Source organism: Megalops cyprinoides, chromosome 10 (assembly GCF_013368585.1).
Source record: "Megalops cyprinoides isolate fMegCyp1 chromosome 10, fMegCyp1.pri, whole genome shotgun sequence".
In the NCBI taxonomy this organism is placed as follows: domain Eukaryota; kingdom Metazoa; phylum Chordata; class Actinopteri; order Elopiformes; family Megalopidae; genus Megalops; species Megalops cyprinoides.
In genome coordinates this window covers 31844443-31867532 of record NC_050592.1, presented here as the reverse complement: position 1 = coordinate 31867532, position 23090 = coordinate 31844443, and the positions used below count along the sequence as shown (strand labels likewise).

The 23090-nt window shown below is 46.0% G+C and overlaps 1 protein-coding gene across 1 annotated transcript; it reads left to right on the top strand.

Annotated features, from left to right (window-relative positions):
- Positions 1-978: 978 nt before the first annotated feature.
- Positions 979-22867, top strand: LOC118785057 (regulator of G-protein signaling 22). Its single transcript, XM_036539584.1, has 24 exons — positions 979-1003; positions 1172-1200; positions 1673-1735; positions 2223-2402; positions 2789-2874; positions 3980-4148; positions 5426-5630; positions 5893-6400; positions 6960-7121; positions 7893-8076; positions 9972-10103; positions 10589-10690; positions 12254-12448; positions 13821-13919; positions 14018-14184; positions 14837-14999; positions 15616-15774; positions 16848-16916; positions 17000-17161; positions 17676-17855; positions 19134-19292; positions 19877-20014; positions 20218-20332; positions 22770-22867. The coding sequence occupies exons 1-24, from the start codon at positions 979-981 to the stop codon at positions 22865-22867; spliced, it is 3549 nt and encodes a 1182-aa protein (XP_036395477.1).
- Positions 22868-23090: the final 223 nt, after the last annotated feature.

Below are 23090 nucleotides of genomic sequence, written 5' to 3'. Positions count from 1 at the left end.
TTATGCATTTAAATTATGTATGTGAGAGTGGGACCCCCCCCAATCACTCGAGTTTTAAATCTGCTGCAGAAAGTTCCTCCTTGGTGCTGTTGGCATTTTGCTGTTCCTGTGATCCTCATGTGTGAGGGCTTGTATTTTCTCTTCATGTCTGTACAGTTACGTTATACTCTTTAACAACTTTAAATAAACTCTTGCTTTCTTACCAAGGTTTGTGTTTATTTGTGTGTTGCTTTCAGTAAATATTGCGTTCATTCAATGTATTTCAGTACATCAACACATCAAAGTTAATTCTATAACCACCTTCTTGCATCTTTGCTGCCATTATGCTGGACTGTCTTAAATTAAGAGTAAATGGTGCCACCCACCTGTACATAAATCCGTCGACAGTAAAATCACATTTTTGGCATATTTGAATGTCCCTTTTAAACATTAAGCATATTCAAGATTTTGAATTTGCAGCTCAAAAATAAACAGATTCGCCGTATTTCACTTCATTTGTGGACATACGTTTTGTCGCCACATTCTGTTGACGTAAACGCTGAATGGCACTTAAGGATAGCTATGCAATGCAAGACAACTAGTATCCTTGAGTGTAAAGCTCAGAACAGCTAAGATTCACGGCGTTTAACGGGAAATAATTCTCCGGAGCAGCACTAATTTGTGAAAGGCTTCGCAGCAGTGAGGGTGAGTGCGCACTCAAAACAGCCGTGTGCGTCTGCAAAGCGTCAGTCCAAGTTTTTTTCCCTCTTCAAGTGATTGTGTTCACCTCCATAGCAACCTCCAAATGTCTGTAATTACACCGGGGGGGGTAAGTGTTAAGTCTTAAGATTCAAAGGCGAACTTGACGAAGAGGAACGACTTTCGAGAATACTTTCCACACCACTCTGAAAATGAGTTTTTTTTTTTACCTTTACTATCTTGCATATTGTTTTGAACACGTATTTATTTTAAGCACAAAGGGCATGAAGTTCGTCTAAAATGTTGGGGAAGACTCTTACCACAGGTGAGAAAACTGTCGCACTATATGCCAGACATATGCTAAATGTAGTTATCAAAGCTTTTCAACTTGCTATTTTTAAGCGTGAGATCTGTTATTCTCACTTGAGAGTTTTAAAAGGTTTTTTAAGTTTTGGCTCAAAGTTTTACCCCTAAAATGGTTGTTTCTTTCTAGATCCCCCCGATATATCGAAAGACAATTTTGTAAGTATTTCGGTATTGTGTTTTTAATTTGTGAACCGCACAGTACAGTTCTGTTATTTGACAAAAAAGTCTCGCGCTGATAGTTTCAAATGCCTGGTCAATGCCCCTTTCCTCTGAGGCGAGTCCGCATGGTGATTTAGTCTCCAAACTTTTCCATTTGTTATGATAAGAGAATTGTTTTGACTACTTATCAGCGTATTGGTTTATTCAGGAAGTGAATCAAGTTGTTTTAGTATCAAAAGTATCTCGATGCATTACATTTTAAGTAAATATTCGTTGATACATTGTGGACGTTAAATTGCTGGGAAAGTGTCCTTTACGCTTGCCTGTTGATTTTTGTAGGTGTTGGTTCAAGTGTTTGCATACTTGTCTTTATAATATGTAATGCTGTCACATTTACTAAGTTTCTCTATAGAAAATGCGGCAGTACATTAAGTAGAACAACCGACTGAAATTGTTTGTCTCTGTACAGGAAGACCAGCTGGGCTCGGATGATCTGCTGGTGCACTATTTCAACGAATTCTTGAGACTTCCGGTGAGGGAAGGCATCACAGATATAACAGCCATACTTTTACTCCCTGCCATGGTTTAAGTATCTTGGGGGGAAAGTCCTACAGTAATAAAACTGAAATACTACAGGGTCTGAAGAGATGTGTTGTAATTTTGTAGAAAATCCTTCATTTGTGTGTTGGGTGGCTGACCTGAGGCTAGGCAATCCTGACCCATGTTTCTGGTTGTTCCATCCAAGCTCATACACAATTGGATCAGTCATTATGTTATATTAATTCAGGCCGTTGGTCTGAATGTTTAAATGTGCATGTCCCAGCACACAGTCACTTGCGGAAAATTAATTTAATTATATGGCAAAGAGCTGGGATCCAGGACCAGTGTTGCCTACTCCAGTGTTAATCGAATTCCCTTAGCTCAGAATTTCCCATGCTTCTTGTGAAAAATGATTGCGCACACCTGTGTGATTGGTAATCTCAAACGTTCTAAAAGGTAATATTTCTGTCTCTCGACAGGTGTTTTGTGAGGCTGTAAAATACAACAAGAACACAGGAGCCTTTGAGGAGGTTACCGATGCTGCAGAACTGTTGTCCCAGCAGATCAGAGCAACGCTGCTGGAATATAAATCAAAACTCCTGACTGACCCTGCAGAGCTCTCATTGAGACCTCTGATTGACAATAGCTATGCAGTCCTTGTAAGTATGTCAAAGACTGGATATTTGCATATAAATGGCCTATTTTAGTGATGGGAGGGGGACTGTCAATCACTGGCTCAATGACTGTGAACCAGTCAAAACCTTGTTTGAAAACACTGATTGGTTCACATCAGTAGGTCACTTTCCACACTTGAAAGTTCCTCTTCAGGGGTGTCACGTAGCTGCACTCTGTCATCGCCAGCCATGTTACTCGTAAGAGAGTGTGTCGGTGAATGTGTTATCCCTATTAAATCATGCTGCTGAATCATAACTGACGGCAGAAAAAGGGGGGAGGGGCTATTTAATTTTGTGCAGTGATTTGGTGGAAACTGAAAGAGAGGCAGCTAACAGGCCATGTAATTGTTGTTCACCCCTTTCTGTTCCAGTGCCTGGACAGAGAACAAGGGGTCCAGTGGATCAAGAGAGAACGACTGCCTTTATTTCTGCGTAGTGATTGCTACTTTGAGTACAGGTAGCAGAGGAAGCCTTTCTGACACAAATATTCTTGCTTGTGCGCAAAGTAATTGCAATAACGAGATAATGATATTTGAATTTACTTGAAATTTTACTCGAAATGAAAGAAGTGAAGTTTATGCATATGGATTTGAAGTGGAAGATAGAAAACTGGTTTTGTTTCAGCACCAGGAGAAGTGTTCCTAGAAACTATCTTACATAAGCAGGCGCCATAGTAGTCTTTCTTCAATCACTTAGGGCGTTACAGTATTACACTGGCACACACATCATGGTGTATTGACACTGCCTTTATTTAACATGCTTTGACTTGAACTGCCTTTGTTTGCTGCCAGTATCTATTTACTCTTGAGTCTCCTCTTACCCTGTCCAGCGGGGTGTGTTCGTTTCTTTTCTCTCCCAGCTCTAGGCAGAAGAGAAATGAAAATCATAGGGAAAAAAAGACAGTTTGACATTTGATTATGTGAATCCCAAGCTGCAAGAAGCTTTTGTATTTAAAACGATTGGTTAAGCCTTTTTTTATAGGTCTTTGCTTCATATTTGAAAGATGTTCACTGCGTTTACTTTTATTGGTTCGTATCAAGCAATGATTTGTGTTTGGAGGTTGGGACAGAATTGAAAAGAGATGCCACACAGCAAAGCCCATGCAGTCCATGTCAGAATGTTAAATGCAGACATGTGAATAAATGTTATCCCCCCTGTTATCTGCAGTAAAAGTTATTTGAGACCAATATGATTTTGGCCCATGAAATGCTATTAAGATCAAAGTAAATAAAGAAAAACCTGTGTGTCAAAATCAGTGTTGCCATGCTTCTGTTCCTGTTTAATCAGGGGTATGAATGAACACCGCACATTACCAGCTCCTATGTAGTGTAAGCTGCCTAATGCCTTTACTAGTCTTTATCGCATTGTATACATACTTGAGTACACATGGGTAATTAACGAAAAATAAAAGTCTGTGTGCTGTTTTAACTCCAAAACGGGTAACATGTATAGTTAATTTTTCATTACAATTTGTTCATCATTACATGAAGATATTGTGAAACTGCATGCAAAATTAAGTGTCCCTGTGCTCTGGTAGTCATGTTTGGTGTTTTCTCCAATAGGCTCGCAAAGTTGTTGTCTCAGGTGGACAGCGGTTGCCTGGGTCAAAGGTTGCAGGTGAACTCTGCTTACCGCCCTTGGGGTGTGACCTCAGAGCATAACTCTGCCCCTGTCCCAATGCAAGATGGAAATAAGAAACTCATCAAGGTGCCATATGACATCATGAGTCAGGTGAGCATCCTCTTTCAACCATTCACCTACTAACATCATACAGATTGGAGTAGGTTAACAGGTGGGGGTATAATGGATATTTTAATCTTTAAACAGGAGTGATCCAAAGGACTTTTCAAACTCACAAGTGAGTATATACTGGTTAGAGTGTAATTGAGATTATGACTGGACCATAAAGGTTGTTAGCTCTATCACCTTTGGTGAGTGGATTATGTTCTTCATTGCAACATTTAGCAAGCAGCTAACTCCATATGGAAGTATAATGTTTTGCTTAGCTCTAGATCTGAAATCAGAACCCATCCTGAACAGAATCTGTCTCCTTGTAGTGTGAAAGTCCTGCTAATCTAATACTACTGTTCTGTAGTGTAATCTTATGCTACTGTAGTTTGGCTCTGTGAAACCTGCTGTAGCCGTAGATGGCAAACTTAGGCCCATTGAATACATGATTATGAACTGTTTGAGTTGTCATGGAGGACTCATCGACTGATAAGGAAAAGGTTATCATGTCAGCCAGTAATGACAAGATTGTTTAAAAAAACCAGTTATTTACTTAATAATAAGTATTGCCTCATTTAGGCACTGTAGGTTGGAGAGAGCACATTCAAAAATGACTTGTGTTAATGTGCTGGTTTATTTGTGGTTTTCATTTGTTATATTTGTTCCAGTGCTCAGTTTAACTTGGAAATTGAAAAGCATCAACATGTGTTTAACTTTCCTAAGTGCCTGTTAGTGCCAAATATACTGGGAGCTACAACAGAAGATGTTTTCATTGTCTTTCTGACCTTGCTTATGTTAAGCTACTGTCTGCTGTGAATTACTTCATGGTGAAATGTGTTTTTAATAAAGATATTCCTTAACAGTTTCATTGCAGGCTTATTTTAATTAAATATGGCAGTTCATTTCAAAATGTCCTCTTCATTTGGTTTCCAGTCACAAGTAGACTAAATATTGGATTATGGGTCAGACTGGTGACACAGCTGGCAATGTAGTTAGTATAGATGTTTGTGGGGGGAGAAAACCTACCACAGTTTCCATGCTAATTAAAAACAACAAAAACAGAAAATGGAATAGGTCTAAGACCGAACACAGTCAGGCATGGCATTTCTCATTCAGAGCAGTACATTACATGTACATTTACCATGGACTCGCCTTTAAAACAGCACTGTCCCCAAATGCAGCAATTTATGACAGTCAAGTATGTATGCATACATTATAGTTTTACTTCAAAGACAGTGTTGTTGGTTTCATAATTTGTTTGAAATGCTCTTGATTTGTAGGCCTCTGTGACAGACGACAAGGATTGGTTCATGTTAGCCAATCAAAGCCAGGCATCCCTGAGTGCCATGTCTTCACTGACGCCTGTGAGCTCGCTGGATGAGATCAGTGTCTGCTCCCCCAGTTCTGGCTCTGTGGATGAAGGGAGCTGCCACAGCACCCCACAGGCTGACTCCAACAAGCCCAACAGCCCAAGGAGCAGTGATGGTAAGTGATTAGAAATGTTTCTCTTTGGACGACACTGACTTGTTGCATACCTGTTTCTATACTTATTTTGTTTTATACTGTTTTACTAACACACTATCCACAACTGCGGCTCCACCTGTCTCAGAGCAGGGGCTTAGAGATAGCAAGGAAAGGATGCCCAGTGTGGACTTGGACCCCAAATGGCCAGGGAGTAGGGGCAACGGCCTCCTCTCCAGCATTCCGAGCTCTAAACCGCACCCCATCGCCCCGTTTCTCCTTGAAGGCGGCAGTAAAGGAGAGCCACAGTGTCCCCCAGAGGCAGTGAAAGTGTACCTCACTGAGGCCAGGTGGACAGGGCCGTCCCATGGCACCTCAGCTCCCCACACCCCTACTGTCAATGCCTTAGAACACTTTGCAGACTCCCTGGTGGAACAGGCTCTGAGGAATGCAATCTTGAAGATGGAAGGCAACTCAGCGTGCACCAGTCAGAGGGCTGGATCAAAGAGCCCCACCCCGACACAGGAGAATGCGGTCCAACGCGGACAGTCGACAGGGTCATGCACAGAATCCTGCATAGAAGGGACCTCAGCTGCTGAGACTGCCCAAAAAGAAGAAGAGGGCGGGGGTTTGGGAGACGAGGCCGAGGGGAAAGAAGATGTCACAGGAGACACCAGAACATTTCTGCGGGATTTCAGGAGCTTTTTATGTGGAACACCCGGCGAGAGGCTCCTCTGTCTTTGGCTGGATATTGAGCGGCTAAAGTCGCTCAGCAGCATGAATAGCAAAAACAGGTATGTTCTTCATGTCATTTTTTTCCATTTTCCATGTTCTCCCCAATTTGGAATGGCCAATTCCCCAAATTCTGGAATGTCCAATTTGTCATCATTGATGTTCGGTCCCATTGCACAACACCCACTGTCAATCCGGGAGAGCATGGACAAGCACGTGCCCTCCTCCAAGACACGTGATGTCAGCTGCTGCTTCTTTTCACACTGCGATCCACAAGCTAAGCTAGCACAGAGATAAGTCGGAGGAAGACATTTCATATGCAGCTTTGGCACCGTAACTTAATTTCTAGTTTAAAGAAAACTAGAGATGAAATGCTGTACTTCAGTAACTGAGTGCCATACACTACAACACAGACTGAAGGCACCTGTCATTGCCAGTGCTGCAGGGTCTGCTGCTTTTTGTTGAACCTCATCCCCTAATTGTTAGTTTTAGGCCTTTCTTCAGATGTGGTGTACTACATGTGAATTATTTAGTAATTGAAACGTAAGGCCAATTCCTCTCCTTCTTTTATTGTTGTCTTTAGTTTAGTTGTTTTCTGTCTCTTCTGTGTCACTGGGATAGATGGCTGGTTCGGATGATGAGCCGTTACATGTTGAGTGATGGACAATTTGCACTTCGGGTTGAGGTGCTATCCAAACTTGGTTTGGCCAGCACCCCCTGCTGGAGGGAGGATAAACTGCGACTTGTCCAGCCCCGCCTAATAGAAGCCCTGCTCCTGTACTGGTGAGAGGACTCATCCCCCCTCCCAAAGAGTAACTGCAGCCCCTGAACTGCTGAAGTCTGATACATGTGATTTCAGTCATCTATACTGTGTGCACATGTTTTACTGTGTGCACTGTACTGAATCTTGTGTGCTTTTCACATACTTAGTTTTTTGGGAAAGGAGTTAGAGAGTTTATAGAGAAAGAGCATCATGTCTGCATGGATACCAGATATAGTTAATGAAGCTGTTTCCTTACAGTCATGCTTTCCTTTCCTCTTGCGGTTTTGTTATTGAATATATAGAAACCAGCCCCTGAGCGCTGATTTATGCTTCTTTCGGTCAATGTGGCCATAACTGTCACAAGAATGAAATGAAGTAATTGTGACCATAATGGCTGCCTGTCACGCACCTCCCGGATTTTGTAACAATGCAAAGGGCTATGCAGACATCAGAAGATCACCGCATTCGACGCTTGATTGATTTGAACATTGTCACAGCTGAAACACAGACTGACCAATGTTTTGGAACTAAATATTTGGATGATCATATAAAGCCACATACTGCCCTGTGAAAATGCAATAAGTAGGAAAGGGCTTCAGCTAGAGAAGGACGTTGCCATGACCACATATACATTCACGTTTGCATGAAAATATGATAACTCAGCCTTAAGATAGCTTCCCCTCAGGTGGACAGCACTGGCTTGTTGCTCAGTGATCATCACTGCCCGGGGGTTATATCTCTGTCCTTCGTCCGCTGCCTGACTCTGATTGGTTGTTGTTGTTGTTGCTCAGGTGCCCACGGTTCTGGACAGCCCCCTCTGTGTGCGAGGAGGGCGTGCTCGCCTGTCTGAGGCGGCTGAGGGAGCGGCAGCTGCGCCCGCCCGCCGGCATTGACCCCAGCCCCCGCACCGTCACCCTGCTACCCCTGCGCCCCAGCTCCTGCACGCCCCGCCTTGGCCCCTCCTCCGGCCTGCAGGTAGGGAGGGCGCCTGCCTCCTCATACACACAATCTGTGTTCCTCTGACATGTCCTGCTGGTGCCTTTATATTTCAGCCGCCCGTGAACACACGGGTGAGACAAATGCAAGGGAGGTTTGACACAGAGGAAGGTTAGAGGCACAGATGAAGGGACAACCACTGCTTATTCACTTGGCTTTGGAGTGGCCACAGTCATGTTTGGTTAGGACTCACACTGCACCCCTCCAGTGATGTGGAATTTGTTGTATGTGTGGGTAGGCTTTGAGCCTGTGGAATGGCTGTGTGAAGATGGACCTTACTCTTAAATATGCTCACCAAATAGAAACAGTTGTGTTTAGATGAACCCAGTATGATCTGCCATCACAGAGAGTGAGATTCTGGCACTAGAATGACTTGCCAAAAGTGCAGTGACAGATTATTCAACTGCTTATGCACATCAAAAAATGAAATGGAAGCTCAGTCTGATGTTTGTGGGAGGTCATTCTTAGAACATGCATTAGCAACTGCTGTGTCCTTTTATGAAAAGTAACACGTGGTTAGACACTTACAGTCTAATTAAGGAGTCACAATCACCTGTGTTTGTGAGAAAATGTATAAGCCTGACAGAAATATCCACTGAAATCGTCAGAGCCTGTGTAATATGTGTTCCATTGAAGAAGCCCTCAGTCAGGGCAGGGCTGACATGACCACACAGGGAAACCCACAGTGAGCTTCTTCTGCTGGCTTGGCTTGGCTCAAACACTTTTTTTGAGTCAGGACCAATAAAAAAGCAGGTTATGAATTATGAAAGTTTACTTTCCAAGGTCATAACAGAGAATTCCTTCAGATGTCATTCTTCTGAGTTATGTGCTGTGTATTCCCAAATCTCTGTATTCTTAGCTCTACAGGCATTTCTCATGTTTCTGTGCCTCTCTGTGTGCCAGAGACTGCCAGTGCCTGTGCCAGTGTCAGTGGGGCGTGCTGGCATTGAGCAGGCATCACTCCAGCCCCACAAACACAGACCAGCGAGTACCCGTCTCAAGCCCCTCTGGAGCGGTCTGGGTCCACTTTCTGCCACAACTGTTCCCACAATGCACCGGGCTCCCCTGACGAGGGCCTTGCCAGCCAATAGAGCGCTTGATCTGAAAGACGGCCACCACTCTCTTTTCAGTGATGAGAGGACAGTGTCCCCCTCTGGACGGTGGGAAGTAAGTCAAAACTGTGACTTGGGGAACTTTTGCCAGTTTCCCTGCAGGAGGTACAGGACCACACATAGCCAAAGATTAATGGATTTAAGGTGCTGGGATACAATTAAGTCTGTCAATGTGGCATAGAGGTTAAGGAACTAGATTGCAGTGTTGAGGTGAAAGGGTCAATTTCCAGGTGGGACACTTAACTTGAATTTTGTCAGTAAAATATCCAGTTGCATGAATAGAAATTTGAAACTAAAAGCTTTGTAAGTGACCCTGGATAGCATCTGCTAAATAAAATATGTAAATATGTGTCTGTTTTGGGTGGATAATATAAAAAATTGAGAATAAACACGATTGGCAGTACTGTCAGGTATTAACAGCGGATGTAGAGGAAAATGGGCACAGGACCCAGTGAAGGGCAGTGTCTCTGTGCTGAAGAGGGGTTGAGTTTCCATTCATGAGTCTGGAGTAAAGTAGAAGACGGAAGGGATTAAACTCACTCAGCCTAATAAGCGCCATTAGATAATTAAAGGAACGGGAGAGGGTCCCTTCTTAGCTGGGGTTGTTTAGCCCCTGCTTCAGTAGGTCCATGCAGCACTTCAGTGAAATCAGTAATCAAGTAAAATCTGAAGCTATTGTGGACGCTACACTAAACTGTCCTCGGTCTTAAGAATGATCCTGCTGTTATGACTGACAGTCTGTGTGTTTGTGTGTGGTCTCAGTCAGGTGATTATGGCGGCAGCAGCAGTCCGTTGCTAGGTGGCAGGAGGATGGAATGTATGCTTCAGGCCCTGCATAGGGATCCCAGGGCAGGGCTCTGCTTTACCCGCTTCTGTGAGAGCTCCGGGAACCAGGTACCACCACCACCAACCACCAGGCCTAGACCCACACAACAGGAGCTGTAGTACCACCAGGCCTAGACCCACACAGCAGGAACTGTAGTACCACTAGGCCTAGACCCATACAGCAGGGCATGCATGGACTAGCTAAGCTGCCATCACAAGGCCCACCACCACCCACTGAGCAGTGGCCAGAGAACCAGACAGCTTTGTAACTGTCTACTGTATCCTTGTTTCAGTAAAAACAGCTGTGTGAACTTGCTTCAACATGCCAAAATACAAGCTCTGTAAGATACACTGGACATCTGCTCAGGAAAGCAAGTAAATCATAATGGGTCTGAGTGCTGTTATGAAGCGTGTCGAAATGACGCTAACAGTAAATCTAACCTGTGGAAAAGCAAAGCCACTGCCAACCCTCTACAGCTCAGCCCCAGATCCATCACATATGAAACAGCACTGTTTCTCAGTCCCACCTCCCACTCTGACCTCTGCCTCCTCAGCTGTGGGAGAACGCCGTCCACTTCTGGACCGACCTGCAGGAGTACCACAAGCTCTTTTACGGGGACGGGCTGGACCCTTACCGACTACAGCAGCAGGCCCAGGTGAGCCTGGCGGGGGCAGGGGGTCTCAGCCCAGCGGTTCTGCAGGGACCCGGGCTGCAGGCTCTTGGGGGAGAGCTATCTGAAAGCTTATGTGCACACTGGGCATGAAACCAGCCATCTGGCAGCCAGAGAGAGGGAGTTTACATTTATGAATAAATACATAAGGCTGAGCTATATCTCACCCCACACAAAAAACACCACTCGGTAACACCCCTACCATCCTGTGAGTACTCGCGCAACAGCCTGTTATAGGAGGCAATAGTGAAGGGCCAGCCTGGCTGTTGGGTGTGTATAGAAAAAAAGAGAGAGAGAGATGGTTGCAAAGTGAGTCTGTCCCAGTGTAAGGTTTAAAGGCTGGGTATAAGAGATGGGCCTGGCATTTTTCAGAGAGCCCCAGAGAAATTGTGACCTCAAAATCAGCCCGGTGCTCACCGGCAGGGGGACCTGGTTACCCCCTGCCAGTGCCGAGCCGGGGAGCTCGTTAAAACCAACTGACTCAGAACCCTCTGCAGGAGATGAAGCCTCTAAACAAAACCACACAGTCAGAGCAGGACCAGAAGAGCATGGTAAACAGCCCTCCCTGGCAGGCTTTCACTGTGCACTGGGGCAGGCACAGCGCTGAGAGCAGAGAGGGACACAGGTCTTCACCTGCAGAAGTGTATAGCTCTGTCCTGCAGCATCAGTTCTGTGTGACACCCATGCGGATCTGTATGTACTGAAAAGTATTCTAACTTTCAGTCAGAAATACAGGTTTACAAGTGAGCAGGCCTGGACACTCTAAGCCTCATTTCACAACATCCACAGAACCCATCTCTGACATGCAGTCCCTAGCACCTCTCCTCTCGGTGAGGAAGCTCTCATAGAGGCACACATGTTGGGGGTTCTCTGGAGTTTTCTGCAGCTGTTTATATTTTTCTATTGACATGCAAATCCTAAATAGCAGGACTGGCAGAGGGGAACAGGGAATGGCCAGAGGCAAGCTAACAGAGGGAATGTCAGTGTAGACTGTGGCCAGACACTTTGGTGTGCCCACAGCAGACTCAGCCTGGGATATTCTGGACCTTGGTGTGTAAGACAGCAGCTTCTCTTTGGACAGGTCCTGGGCTGGTCCACCTATTTGGGAAGAGTGGGACATTATTCAGCAGGGGCAGCTCAATGTTCTGATGACCTGTCTGTCTGGGGGAGCAGGCTGCTGGACTCTGATGGATGATCTGTGTAAAAGTGCTCTGTGTAAAAGTATGGACTGTCATCACTGCTGTGGTTTTTGTTTATAGATGGATAAAATGAACAGCTGTACAGGAAACATGTACAGCCCCTATGTTTTGAACAGTATATTCAAATAGCTGTATTGTCTTTATATATGTCTTTTTGAGCCTTATCTGGATGGACTTTTACCTGGCACAGAGCATAGGCACATGCATATGTAATTAAAATAAGTGAATCTGCATGTGCTCCACTGCAGGTATTCCTATTGAACATAACCATAAAATAGTGATGCCCCAGGCAGTGCAGTGGTTGGGAGCCCCTGACACTTATACCTCTATGCATTTTAACCTCTCTCAGCTCCTGTACTCCACCTACCTGTGCTCGGGTGCGCTGATGAGCATTGGAGTGGATGAGGAGGTCAGGAGGCGGGTGTATATGTGCCTGACCCCGCCATTCGAGGAGCTGTTCGACGTGGCAGAGGAGCAGGTGCTGACTGTGCTGCTTGAACCCTGGGCACTGCTGACCTCCAGGGACAGGGCCACCTATGAGAAGGTGCATGACATCACCCCCACACATGCACCCTTCCTTCCTCCCCTAATGAGCCTTCCATCATATGTTCTACAGATGTCCTGTTAAATTTCTGTCTGGACATTTATCACTATAATATGGTATTTCCACAAACATACCACCCTGCAATTCTCTCCTACCTGATGGCTGAAGCTGGCAGGGGAGGGCTTGGTTAATACTTTGATGGGAGACTCCCTGGAGAAAACCAGGTTGCTGCAGGCAGTGGTGTTGGTGGGCCAGCAGGGGGCAGCCTTCCCTCATGAACCCAGTGCAGTGCAGTACAGTTCAGCGATGCCGGTGCTGTGAGATGTCTTTTGCATGGGATATTAAACAGAAATCCTGACTATCTAGTTATTAAAGATCCCATGGTGCTTATAGCAAACAGCATGGTGTTCCCTGGTGTCCTGGCTAAACTCACAATCAGACTCTTTCAGTCTAACCATCTGATAATCCCCCAGGGTAATTGATTAAATGATTCCCCTGCCCAGGTCATCACTGTAGAAGAAATGACCCCACTTGGTTAAATTAATAAAAGTCAAATTTCATTTAGTGAAATGGCAGATTCTCTTATCCGGAGTAACTCAGAAAGAAAAGATTCACAAGGGGATGATGAGGCCACATAAGCAACAGGGTATGCAGGAAACCTGTGAACATGTGTCACACAGTGCTGTAAAACTACTATCTTATTGTGAATACACAATTACTGCCTCAATAATAAAAATTTGGTAAGTAGTGTCAAGGTGGAATTATTACCTAAAAGTGATATAGTTAAAGGCAAGATGTAGTCTGGAGAGGTGGGGTTTTCAGGTTTCAGTGGAAGATAGCCGCAACTCTGCTGTCCTGTCTGCTATGGGAATCTGTATATGACTGAAATGAATAAGAATCATTGGGTAATTTTCTTTTACAAGGCACACAGACCCTGGCCTGTCCTGTGAATAGATATAAAGTATAGGATACTCAGGATACTGGGCAGAATGGAAGGTGTCCCCCTGTTTCACTGTGGAATACTGTGTCATCAAGGTTTAGCCTCAGGGTGTTAACTAATAGTGATAAGATGATCCCAGGTCCAATCAAAAGAGCTAAATTCTGACAAACCCTAGAGCTAAATTCAGACCAATCAGACAACACAAGTGGAGAGTATGGAAGACTAAACGAATTTGCATGACCTTTTCCTGTTGGAGGTGCCTCGACACAAGGTGCCAGCAGGGCAGGCTGTACAGATTTTGAGAGGGTATCATTGAAAGCCATCACTAACCCAGAGGGACTGATGAAGATTCAGTGTTAATGTTACGGAGTTTTAATGTCAGTATAATGCTGAGTAAAAACCAGATAACGCCCTACACGTCTGTCTCCTCAGGTTGATCTGTGGGAGGAGACGCGGCATGTTAACACAGCTCAATACAGGAAGCTGCAGGCCCTGCACAGGAAGTTGCTGCTCAGGCTAAACCAGGTGAACGCGTTAAGTCTGTAGTGATCCTATAGAGACCCATAGAAAGATTTGGAGGGAGCCCTATAGATGTCTGATGTGCCTCTCGGCGTCCATTGTCTGTTCAGGGCGTACGTGAGTGCAGCCCCCCTACTCCACCAGCAGAGGGGCCCAGTGAGCCAGATTTGTGGGAACAGGTCCCGGAACAGTTCCACAGCTACCGCCTGGGGTCTCTGCTTCGCAACCGCCTGGAGCTTCAGCACTTCCACTCCTTCCTGGAGGAAAACTTTGCCAGGTTGGAAACCCTGCCTTCTAGGTTCTATGGGAGAGAATGTGTGACACCTGGTGTTAGGAGACGTCCTCTACGGCCACTGAAAACATGGATACATTTGCTGCCTCAGCTAATTGTCACATCACATTGCATACTGTCTTTTATATACTATATTCAATATGTATGTCTGTCCTGAAGGTAAAGATTTACTTAACATTTTGCTAAAACATTTTGTCTTCCAATGATGTTGATTCACATGAAGGTATGTAAGTGATAATGTAGTCCGCTGGACCAAACTAATACCCAAGGCTCAAGGCTTATGGCCAGGCATAAATTAACTGTCAATCTCATGTACCTTTCATTTTGGTGACAATATGTAAAATAGTTTTTTTTGGGAGGGGGACCATCACCATCACACAGTTTATATTAGGATTAGATCATGTGAAATCTTCACCAGAACTTCCACCAGATCTTCCAATCTCAATGTTTTCTGGTTTAACCAATGATCTCCCATGTGTTTTGGCCCATCAGACTGTACAGAGAAGCTTAATCAGTTAGCTAAGTAGCTAATGTTTTGTGTACAATGACACCGAGTTGCATTGTCATGCTACTGACTCTCTTTTGTGTGTATGTTTGTGTGTTTACATGTGTGTTTACATGTGTGCACACTACGCAGCATGGACCTGATGTGCTGGCTGGACATTGAGCACTTTAGGCGGCTCCCTCAAAAGGACAAAGCTCAGAGAGAGGAGAAGTCCAAGGACATCAAGAGCAAATACCTCGGCAGGAAGTACTTCTTTGGGCCCAACAGTCCTGCGACCAGGGAGCAACAGGAAGAGGTGAGCGAGTGCCTGGCGTTGACAGCGCTGACACACGCGTGCAGGGGATAGACTCTGTGCAGCTGAACCTTTTAAATCTGATCCTTTAATTCCGAGCTGGAAAAGCATCAGGGAGCCCATTAGGTGGCTTTGAGAGAGGGAGTTGCCTTGTGGATCTGGGGTCTGGAGCAACTGACAGCTTTATGGCCTTGGCTCCCAGTCCCAGTCGCGGGGCAGAGTGGCGCTTTGATCTCACAGCGCTCCCCTGCTATAGGACTGTTTCTGATTTCCAGCAGTGTAGGAGCGCAGCTTTAAATCACAGGGAGTGCCAGCTCCTCCGCTGTGCGTTACAGTTTTTCAAGTGTCTGAGGCTGTGCTCATAGCTTCAGTGTGCTGACATGTGACATGTCTCCTCTCTGTGTCAGTGACTGTGTGTTTGGGGGTTACACTGTCTTTGTCCCTGAGACTGTGTTTGGGGATGACATTGTCTTTTTCTATTTCTTTTTAGAAATGACACCTTTTCTGTGGCTGTAACTGTGTATTTGGGGATGACACTGTCTCTGCGTCTGTACATGTGATAACGGATGATCCTGTTTCTTTGCCTGTGACCGTGTGTTTCCTCCGTGTGGGAGTGCAGGTGATCCGACTGGGCGGCGGCTGGGGGCGGATCCTCCATGACCGGCTCTCCGGCCGCATGCTGGCGGAGGTGCAGAGCCACGTCAGGCACCGCATCGAGAGGAAGTGGCTGCCCCTCTTCCTGTCTACACCCCAGTTTGTGGAGCGGCAGAAGCTGAAGGTGAGGTTACAGCCAGAGAGGTGGCAGCCGGGAGTGAGCAGAGGGTGTGTGTGGGAGAGGCAGGCGTTGGCCAGGGAGTAGGAGACAGCTCAGCATTCATGTTAGAATGAAGCTCCCAGTTAAAAGCAGCATGAGATGAGCACAAGTGAGTTTGAGCTTTGGTTTGATGGGTATTTAAACTAAAACAGGCTGAGACTGGGCTCCTGCAGCAGAACAGAGTGTAAGATGGGTATTGTAAAGCCCAGGGTTATGAATACTGTGGTCCTGCCTTGGGTACAGGTGAGGTTAGGGCGTGCCCCTGAAGAAGCTGCTGGCTGTAAATCAGAGGCGTTACGTGCGAGGTCTTTTCATAGCCCGCCAGTGGCAGATCAGTTGCTGTAATTTCTTCATTACATGCCTGTAATTATGCTCTCGATTCCTCACGTTTCATTAATTATACTATCGAGTTGGCTTGCCAGGACACATATCCAGGGCATTAAGTAATGGGACACTAGTACAGTTTAGCGTTACAGCCGCAGTATTATGGGGAGCAGAGAGAGTTGAGAGCGAGGTGAGTGTTACCTCTTCTCACAGACCTTCAGTGTGAAGCTGAGGAGCTCTTGTACAGTTAAGTACTTTACTGACCACTGCAGTATTTGTTTTTGTAATATTCAGCGCTGCTGTGTTTGACTATAGTGTAAAGCCCTGCTGTGTGTATTAATGATCAGTGCTTCATTTTTACTATAGTGTTTAATACTGTTGTGTTCATTCCTACAGTGTTCTGTGTCTGTTGTTTGTTTCTGTGGTGTGGTGGTCATGATGGAGTTTATGATGGTATATTATATATAATATGTATTATAATTTAGTATAGTATATAATAATGCAATAATGTAATAACGTATGTTATAATATTATAGCATTTCTGTAGCCATTGGGGATATTGAAGACTGAAGACATTTTTGGGTGTTCAGTACTACTGTACTGTACAGCACTGTAATGTTTGGGGCCATGGTGTTCTGTGCTTTAGTGTTCAGTGCTGTAGCATTCGGATCCTTATATGGTGCTGTGGTGTTGAGTGCTGCTGCTGTGTTCAGCCCCAGGTGGAGGACGTGGTGGAGGACCAGCTCTTCCTCCGGCACAGGAAGAAGAGGGAGGTGTGGAAGGTGAGTGCAGATCGTCACCCGTGATGTCACCGCCCCTGCTGTCTCCAGCACACTCACACGCGAACCCCTCTCTGCCCCGCCAGCACGTGGACAGCACGTGGATGGCATCCTCCAAGGAGATCCTGGCCTTCCGCAGGGCTCTCCTGAACCCCGTCACCTGCCGCCAGTTCCAGCGCTTCGTGTCCCTGAAGGGGGACTTCCTGGAGAACGGGGTGCTCTTTTGGCTGGAGGTGCAGAGGTACAAGGTGAGCCATCTCAGATTTCTCCTTCTGCCTGTATCATGTTCTGATGAAGGTCCAGGTGGACCTGCCCTGTCTTTTTCATACAGGAATTATCACAAGAAACAAACCGTACAACACTGGCCACACTGTACATCTTTTACTGAACTCTACTGTACAGCAGTCTTCTTTTGCACAAGAACTATAGCATGAACAGTCATGCAAAGCTTAAGGACCAAGTCAGTAATCAGGTATTTCCCTCACCGTGTTAGACATTTAAAAAACCATGCTTTTTCATGACACAATCTTCATGACACAGATTAGAAGAGAGTAGAGTAAACCTCACCTCGTATAGACAGAGTAGTCATTACGGTTCATACCAATAATTACATTCCCCTTCTCGTCCGATTAAAGGTCCTTTTGACTGAGCAAAAAACAAATCTTCCCCGGAGGGCTTTTGGTGGAGGGGGGGAAGACTCCAGGGAAGGGGATCAGTGTATCATCCCGGCTGGTGAATTATTGATCCTCTTCCTGTGTGCAGGACCTTTTCCACTCGCACTGTGATGAGGCCACCATCCAGCAGAAGGTCACCCTCATCATCAACACCTTCATCAACTCGTCCATCCCCCCCGCCCTGCAGATCGACATCCCCCCCGAGCAGGCCCGGGACATCCTGGAGAGGAGGGTGGAGCTGGGGCCCTACGTCTTCAGAGAGGCCCAGGTCAGCTCCCCACAAAGAAACAACCCATCATATGTGTATCGCACTACACAGTCTTTAACATATCACCCACGCTGTTTAAAACTTACCAGTCAAACATACAAACACACTCAACTCCTTTTTTACTGATGGTGACTAAAGGGGATTTTTATACTATACATATAACTGGTTACATTTAGATGAAATTTAAACTAGCTGTTAAGTTTGAAAATAGTTTGGCATGCTTATGACCTGTGGTGTAATTGAATTTAAGGTGTAAAGGTAAGTAAAGGTGAATAATATACCTGTACCTGTACTGGAGTACCTGCAGCCCTGGAAGGCTAGGAGAAGAGTCCTGCTGTAAAGATGGACTCCACTGATACTTTCCACATCTTTTTTGCTCTAGAATTGGAACTGAGTTTATTTCGAAGTGATATACACATTTTACTGCTGGGTCAAAAAAAAAGTCTGGTTTGAAAAATTCTTGCGGCTTAAAACATTAGACTTTGGGATTATTGCCTCAGAAATCAGGGTGTCAGTCAAACATTTAAATATTTATTACTGAAGGTGGGTATAAGTGCTTGTGATTCTGGAGTTCAAGTTACCGAGGTCATGGCAAAGCCATGGCAACTGAGAGCAAATCCAGAGACAGGAGCAAAGGCAGGGAAAGAAAGGGAGTGAGTGAATGGGGAACAGACAAACAGCAAACACTCAAGTTTGTGTATTGTTCATTTTTTTTTCTCTCCTGCGTGTTAATAGTTTGTTTTGTGTGGGGGTCCCGTAAGGAGGAATTGGCGAAGCTAAACTCTATTTCATTAAAATGTGCAAGACATTAAAAAGTGCTTTTGCTTATTTCCAAAATAAACATTAAGATAACTATCCCTCCTTGATCACTCCTGTTCAAGCACACAGGTGGCATTGTGACAATCGCTTATTTTTCAACATGTCATTTGTTTTGAGTACCAGCAGCAGCAAATTGATGTCTGAAGAACCCAATGTCTTTATGTGCATATTTTGTGGGCATGATTTTTTGTGTTCAGCTGGCTGTAGAGCCGGTGCTCTCTGTGTGTGTAGAGCCGGTGCTCTGTGTGTGTAGAGCCGGTGCTCTGTGTGTGTAGAGCCGGTGCTCTGTGTGTGTAGAGTCTGTGCTCTCTGTGTGTGTAGAGCTGGTGCTCTGTGTGTGTAGAGCTGGTGCTCTGTGTGTGTAGAGCCGGTGCTCTGTGTGTGTAGAGTTGGTGCTCTGTGTGTGTAGAGCTGGTGCTCTGTGTGTGTAGAGCTGGTGCTCTCTGTGTGTGTTTGCAGGCGTGTGTGTTCAGCCAGCTCTTTAAGCTGTGGCCGCAGTTCCTGTCCTTCAGGAGCAGTGTGGAGGAGGAGCTCATCCTGCCGCTGCTGGAAAGCAAGAAGGAGAGACAGAAGGAGAAACTGTGGCGGCGGAGGAGAGAGGAGGAGAGGAGGGCGCAGGTCAGGCCAGCAGACGCCAGCATCTCTCTAAGGCTCACCCATCTCAGATCTATCTCCCCACTCATCTGATCATCCATTTCTGTACTCATCGCTGGCCATAGGCTGGAATTTAAGGCAGGGGTTCCCTCCCAAAATCTAATATAGTGTTCACTTTTGCAAGTATCGTGACTAAAATTTTACTTCTCTGTTGTGTCACAATTATCAAAAGCCAGACTGTCATCCGTCTTTTTTTATGTGAGAAAAGTGCTAAATTCTCTGGTCACTTTTGGTTGCCCTGTAGTGCAGTGTGAGACATGTTGTATAAAATAGCCATTAGTTGCAGGCTGAAAAGGTGGATCACCTTATACTCAGGGAAATATGTTAATTCTGTATTGAGCTCTGATACACCGTACATCTCCATAAATAAATCATTATACTGCTGTGTCTCTCTGTGTTCGTCTACCTGATGTGTCTCTGCTGAGCTGTCTGTCTGATGTATTGATGTCTGTTCTTGTCCTGTGGTCCATATTATGACACTGAAGTGAGTGTGATGAGTCTTATTCCATGTGCTGATGGAAGTGCATGCTTTACGTGTTGATGAGCAGGAGGAGGCCGAGAAGCAGAAGTCCAGTTTGGCAGAGGGGCTGTTTGAGGACGAGGGCAGCGTGTTTGGAGAGGGTCACCAGGAAGGAGAGGCAGAGAGGGAGAGGGAGAACGGGAGGCTCAGTCACCCCGCCCCGCAGGCAAGGAGCTCCAGTCGACCAGACACGTTCAGTGACAGTGCGCTGGAAACTAAACTTACCGTGCACCGTGACCGCATCTCAGAGGTTGAACCTCACGATTTGATCTGAAATGGTTTTATTCCAGGCAGTTGCCCTCTATCCTTCACCCTGTTGCCAGGAGGCCTCCGTGTTTCTCTGCTGTGATGTGGCTGTGTGTTTCCCAGGTGTCCTGGTCCTACTCCAAGTATGTGGCCGCTCTGGAACAGGAGCAGGCGCTGCTGCGGAGACGCGCTCGGCTGGAGCAGGGCGTGGCCTCCCTCTCTCTGTCCTCGGGAACAGGTACACGCACGCACACAGACACACACAGTCCACAGAGCTTTCTGTCCCCAACAGATGATCTAGGCTCAGCTAATACTTATATAGTTGTGTTACAGTCCCAATTGGTGATGGGTACTATAAGTGATTCACATCACAAAGTGATTGATTTTTCCATGATGGCTCCACCTACTCTGAGTGCATGAACCCTCCCATTTCCCCAATGAGTCCCAAACGCCAGCCACTATCCCAAACCAAACTGATTCTGCACTAAAGCGCTGATCCTGGATCAGTGATCAACCATATGCGAGCACACCAGCTGTCACCTCTCTACACAGACACACCCAGGCTGACACGCAGTCATGCATACCCCCCAGCTAGTCTCATGTTTCAGGTGTACCCAAGGTAGAGGTGGTCACACTCGAGCAGGGCTGCCCCACAGTGCTTCCATACTGAGAGAAAAGTGTATGAAATTAATAATTAATTTTGTTAAGCACGGGGATGGACTGGAAGACCTAATCCACTGAACATTAAAGCCCAGAGAAGGCGGTAGCCATCATCTAACACTGGCGTTTTGGAAAATGTGGGAGAAAGAGGGCTTGGTTTCTTCAGCGAGAGCAAAAACCCAGATCAGTTTTTAATTTCACAGCTACTCATTGCGAGTTCTGAATGGAGGAGTAAGCCCCAGCAAGGCCCTTTGAGAAACACAAACTCAGCCAAGTCTTCATGATCTGAGTGAGATCTCAACAGCAGTGATTCAGAGCCAACGCAAAGACCGTCTCTCATATTTGTGTAAGATAACGATATTGGGCACTTGGTGATGTACCAAAGAAAACGGCGCAAAACGCATATCTAGTTTCCTTAATTTCAAAATTGGGACTATTCCAAAGTTGCTGTAGGAAAAGGTCATTTGACTGAGTGGAGAGAGGAGAGACTGAAAGAATTTTATCACGAAAAGGCCACTGCCCTGAAAATGACATGTAACATATGACGGCAATAAGTAATCGCCCAGTTTTAGGGACTTAAATTTCAGTACAATGATTGTGCTGGATGCTTTCTTTGCTCTACATTACATTACATTACATTATTGTCATTTAGCAGGCGCTCTTATCCAAAGCAACTTACGCAGGTTACAGTTTTTACATCGGTATCCATTTATACAGCTGGATTATTACTGGGGCAGTTGTGGGTTTAATACCTTGCCCAAGGGTACAGCAGCAGCGCCCCAGCAACTTTTTTGGTTATGAGCCCTGCTTCATAACCACTATGCTACACTGCCACCGACACTTGCATATGTATTTGCTGTGTTATAAGACATCACTGCCATTTCTTCTGTCAAATACAAACCCAGTAAATGTTATCTCTAATGTTTAGCACAGCTCATTGAAGCCATTGACTTCTTTTCTTTTGATTCCTTAACTGTTCAACTCTCAAAGATACACAAGGCACAAGTGACCGAAATGAACTATGCTGACTGTGGCTTGTATGAAACGTTAATGGTTTTGCCCACTACAGGGAGGTGAAGGCAATATCTTAAGTGGTTAAGCAGAAAAAATGGCAGGTGTTTAATCCTGTATCATATTCTCACACTTTGAGTCAAGAATCCTTTGCAACAAAAGGTGTCATTAAGACCACGGTCAGTCAGACACAGAGCTCTTAGTGCCTACACTGGGCCTCCTCTACGGCTCCGGATTAGGATAAGCATTAAAAAGTCATTGGCAAACCCGATCCTGCTCTTAACTACGGGTTTCAGTCTCCGAGCCCCTGTAATGGCTTGAAGGAGGTGTTTTTCACCGGACAAAAGCTGCCTCTTCAGCGCGCTGCCTCTGGCTTTGTGGGTCTCCTGGTGTTGGTGGCACGGCTCGGGTCCGCTGCAGTGTGAAGGGTGTCCCCTGAGGACCTCGAGCATTAATCACGCCGCTCGGCCTGAGGATGCCCATTAGCTATAAATGTGCAGGAACACACGCTGCAGCGTAATGGGACACGGCGCTCTAAATAAAACGTGGCGTAAATGTCTTTTTAATGTGGTGGGGAGGATGAGATTTCCCACACACACCGCCTCTGAGAGAGTGGGGGGGCAGCCTCCAGCCGCCCAGAGAAGTATGACGCGCGTGCGTGTGTGTGTGTGTGTGTGTGTGCGCGTGTGCGTGTGTGTGTGTGTGTGTGTGAGAGGATTAGTGAGAGCATTAGTTTGTGCCTTTTTTTTTGTGGGAGCATGCGTGAGTCACCTTGTGTGTTTATATGTGAGTGTGTTCGCTCATGCCTTAGTCTTTGAAACTTAATATTTGTGTTTTAATTGTTTGTGTATGTTTGAGTGTGTTTGTTCCTGCCTCTGTGTATGTGTGTGCATGCGTGTTTGAATGTGTGGATTTGTGTGTGTGCGTGCGTGCATGCGTGCGTGCGTGTGTGTGTGTGAGTGAGAGAGAGAGAGAGAGTGACCCGGTCCCTCCGCTCCCCACAGGCTCCTCCTCGGGGCGCAGCATGAAGTCAGAGGGCAGCAGACGCAGCCGCAGCCAGCGCTCCGTCCTCTCCCCCCGAACCCACAACATCCCGCAGTGATGTCAGCAGGGACGGCCCCGCCAGGTGCACAGCGCAGGTGTCGTTCTTCCTGTCTTTCTGTGGACTGCTGAGGGTGGGGGCTGGCAGGAAGCTGCCAGGGAAGGGAATCGCACACAGTGGACTCCTTATGACAGGAAGATGCTGCGAAACAGCTACTCCCTGCAGCTCCACAACACTTTCATCTCTCTGCAGCTGAGGGATGAGCCCTTATGAGTCAGCTGTT

Coding starts and splice junctions, on each gene's coding strand:
- LOC118785057 (XM_036539584.1), top strand. CDS start 979: ATGTTGGGGAAGACTCTTACCACAG. Junction 12,449..13,820: donor ACAGGGCCACCTATGAGAAG/GTGCATGACATC, acceptor CTGTCTCCTCAG/GTTGATCTGTGGGAGGAGAC. Junction 20,333..22,769: donor CTCTCTGTCCTCGGGAACAG/GTACACGCACGC, acceptor CGCTCCCCACAG/GCTCCTCCTCGGGGCGCAGC.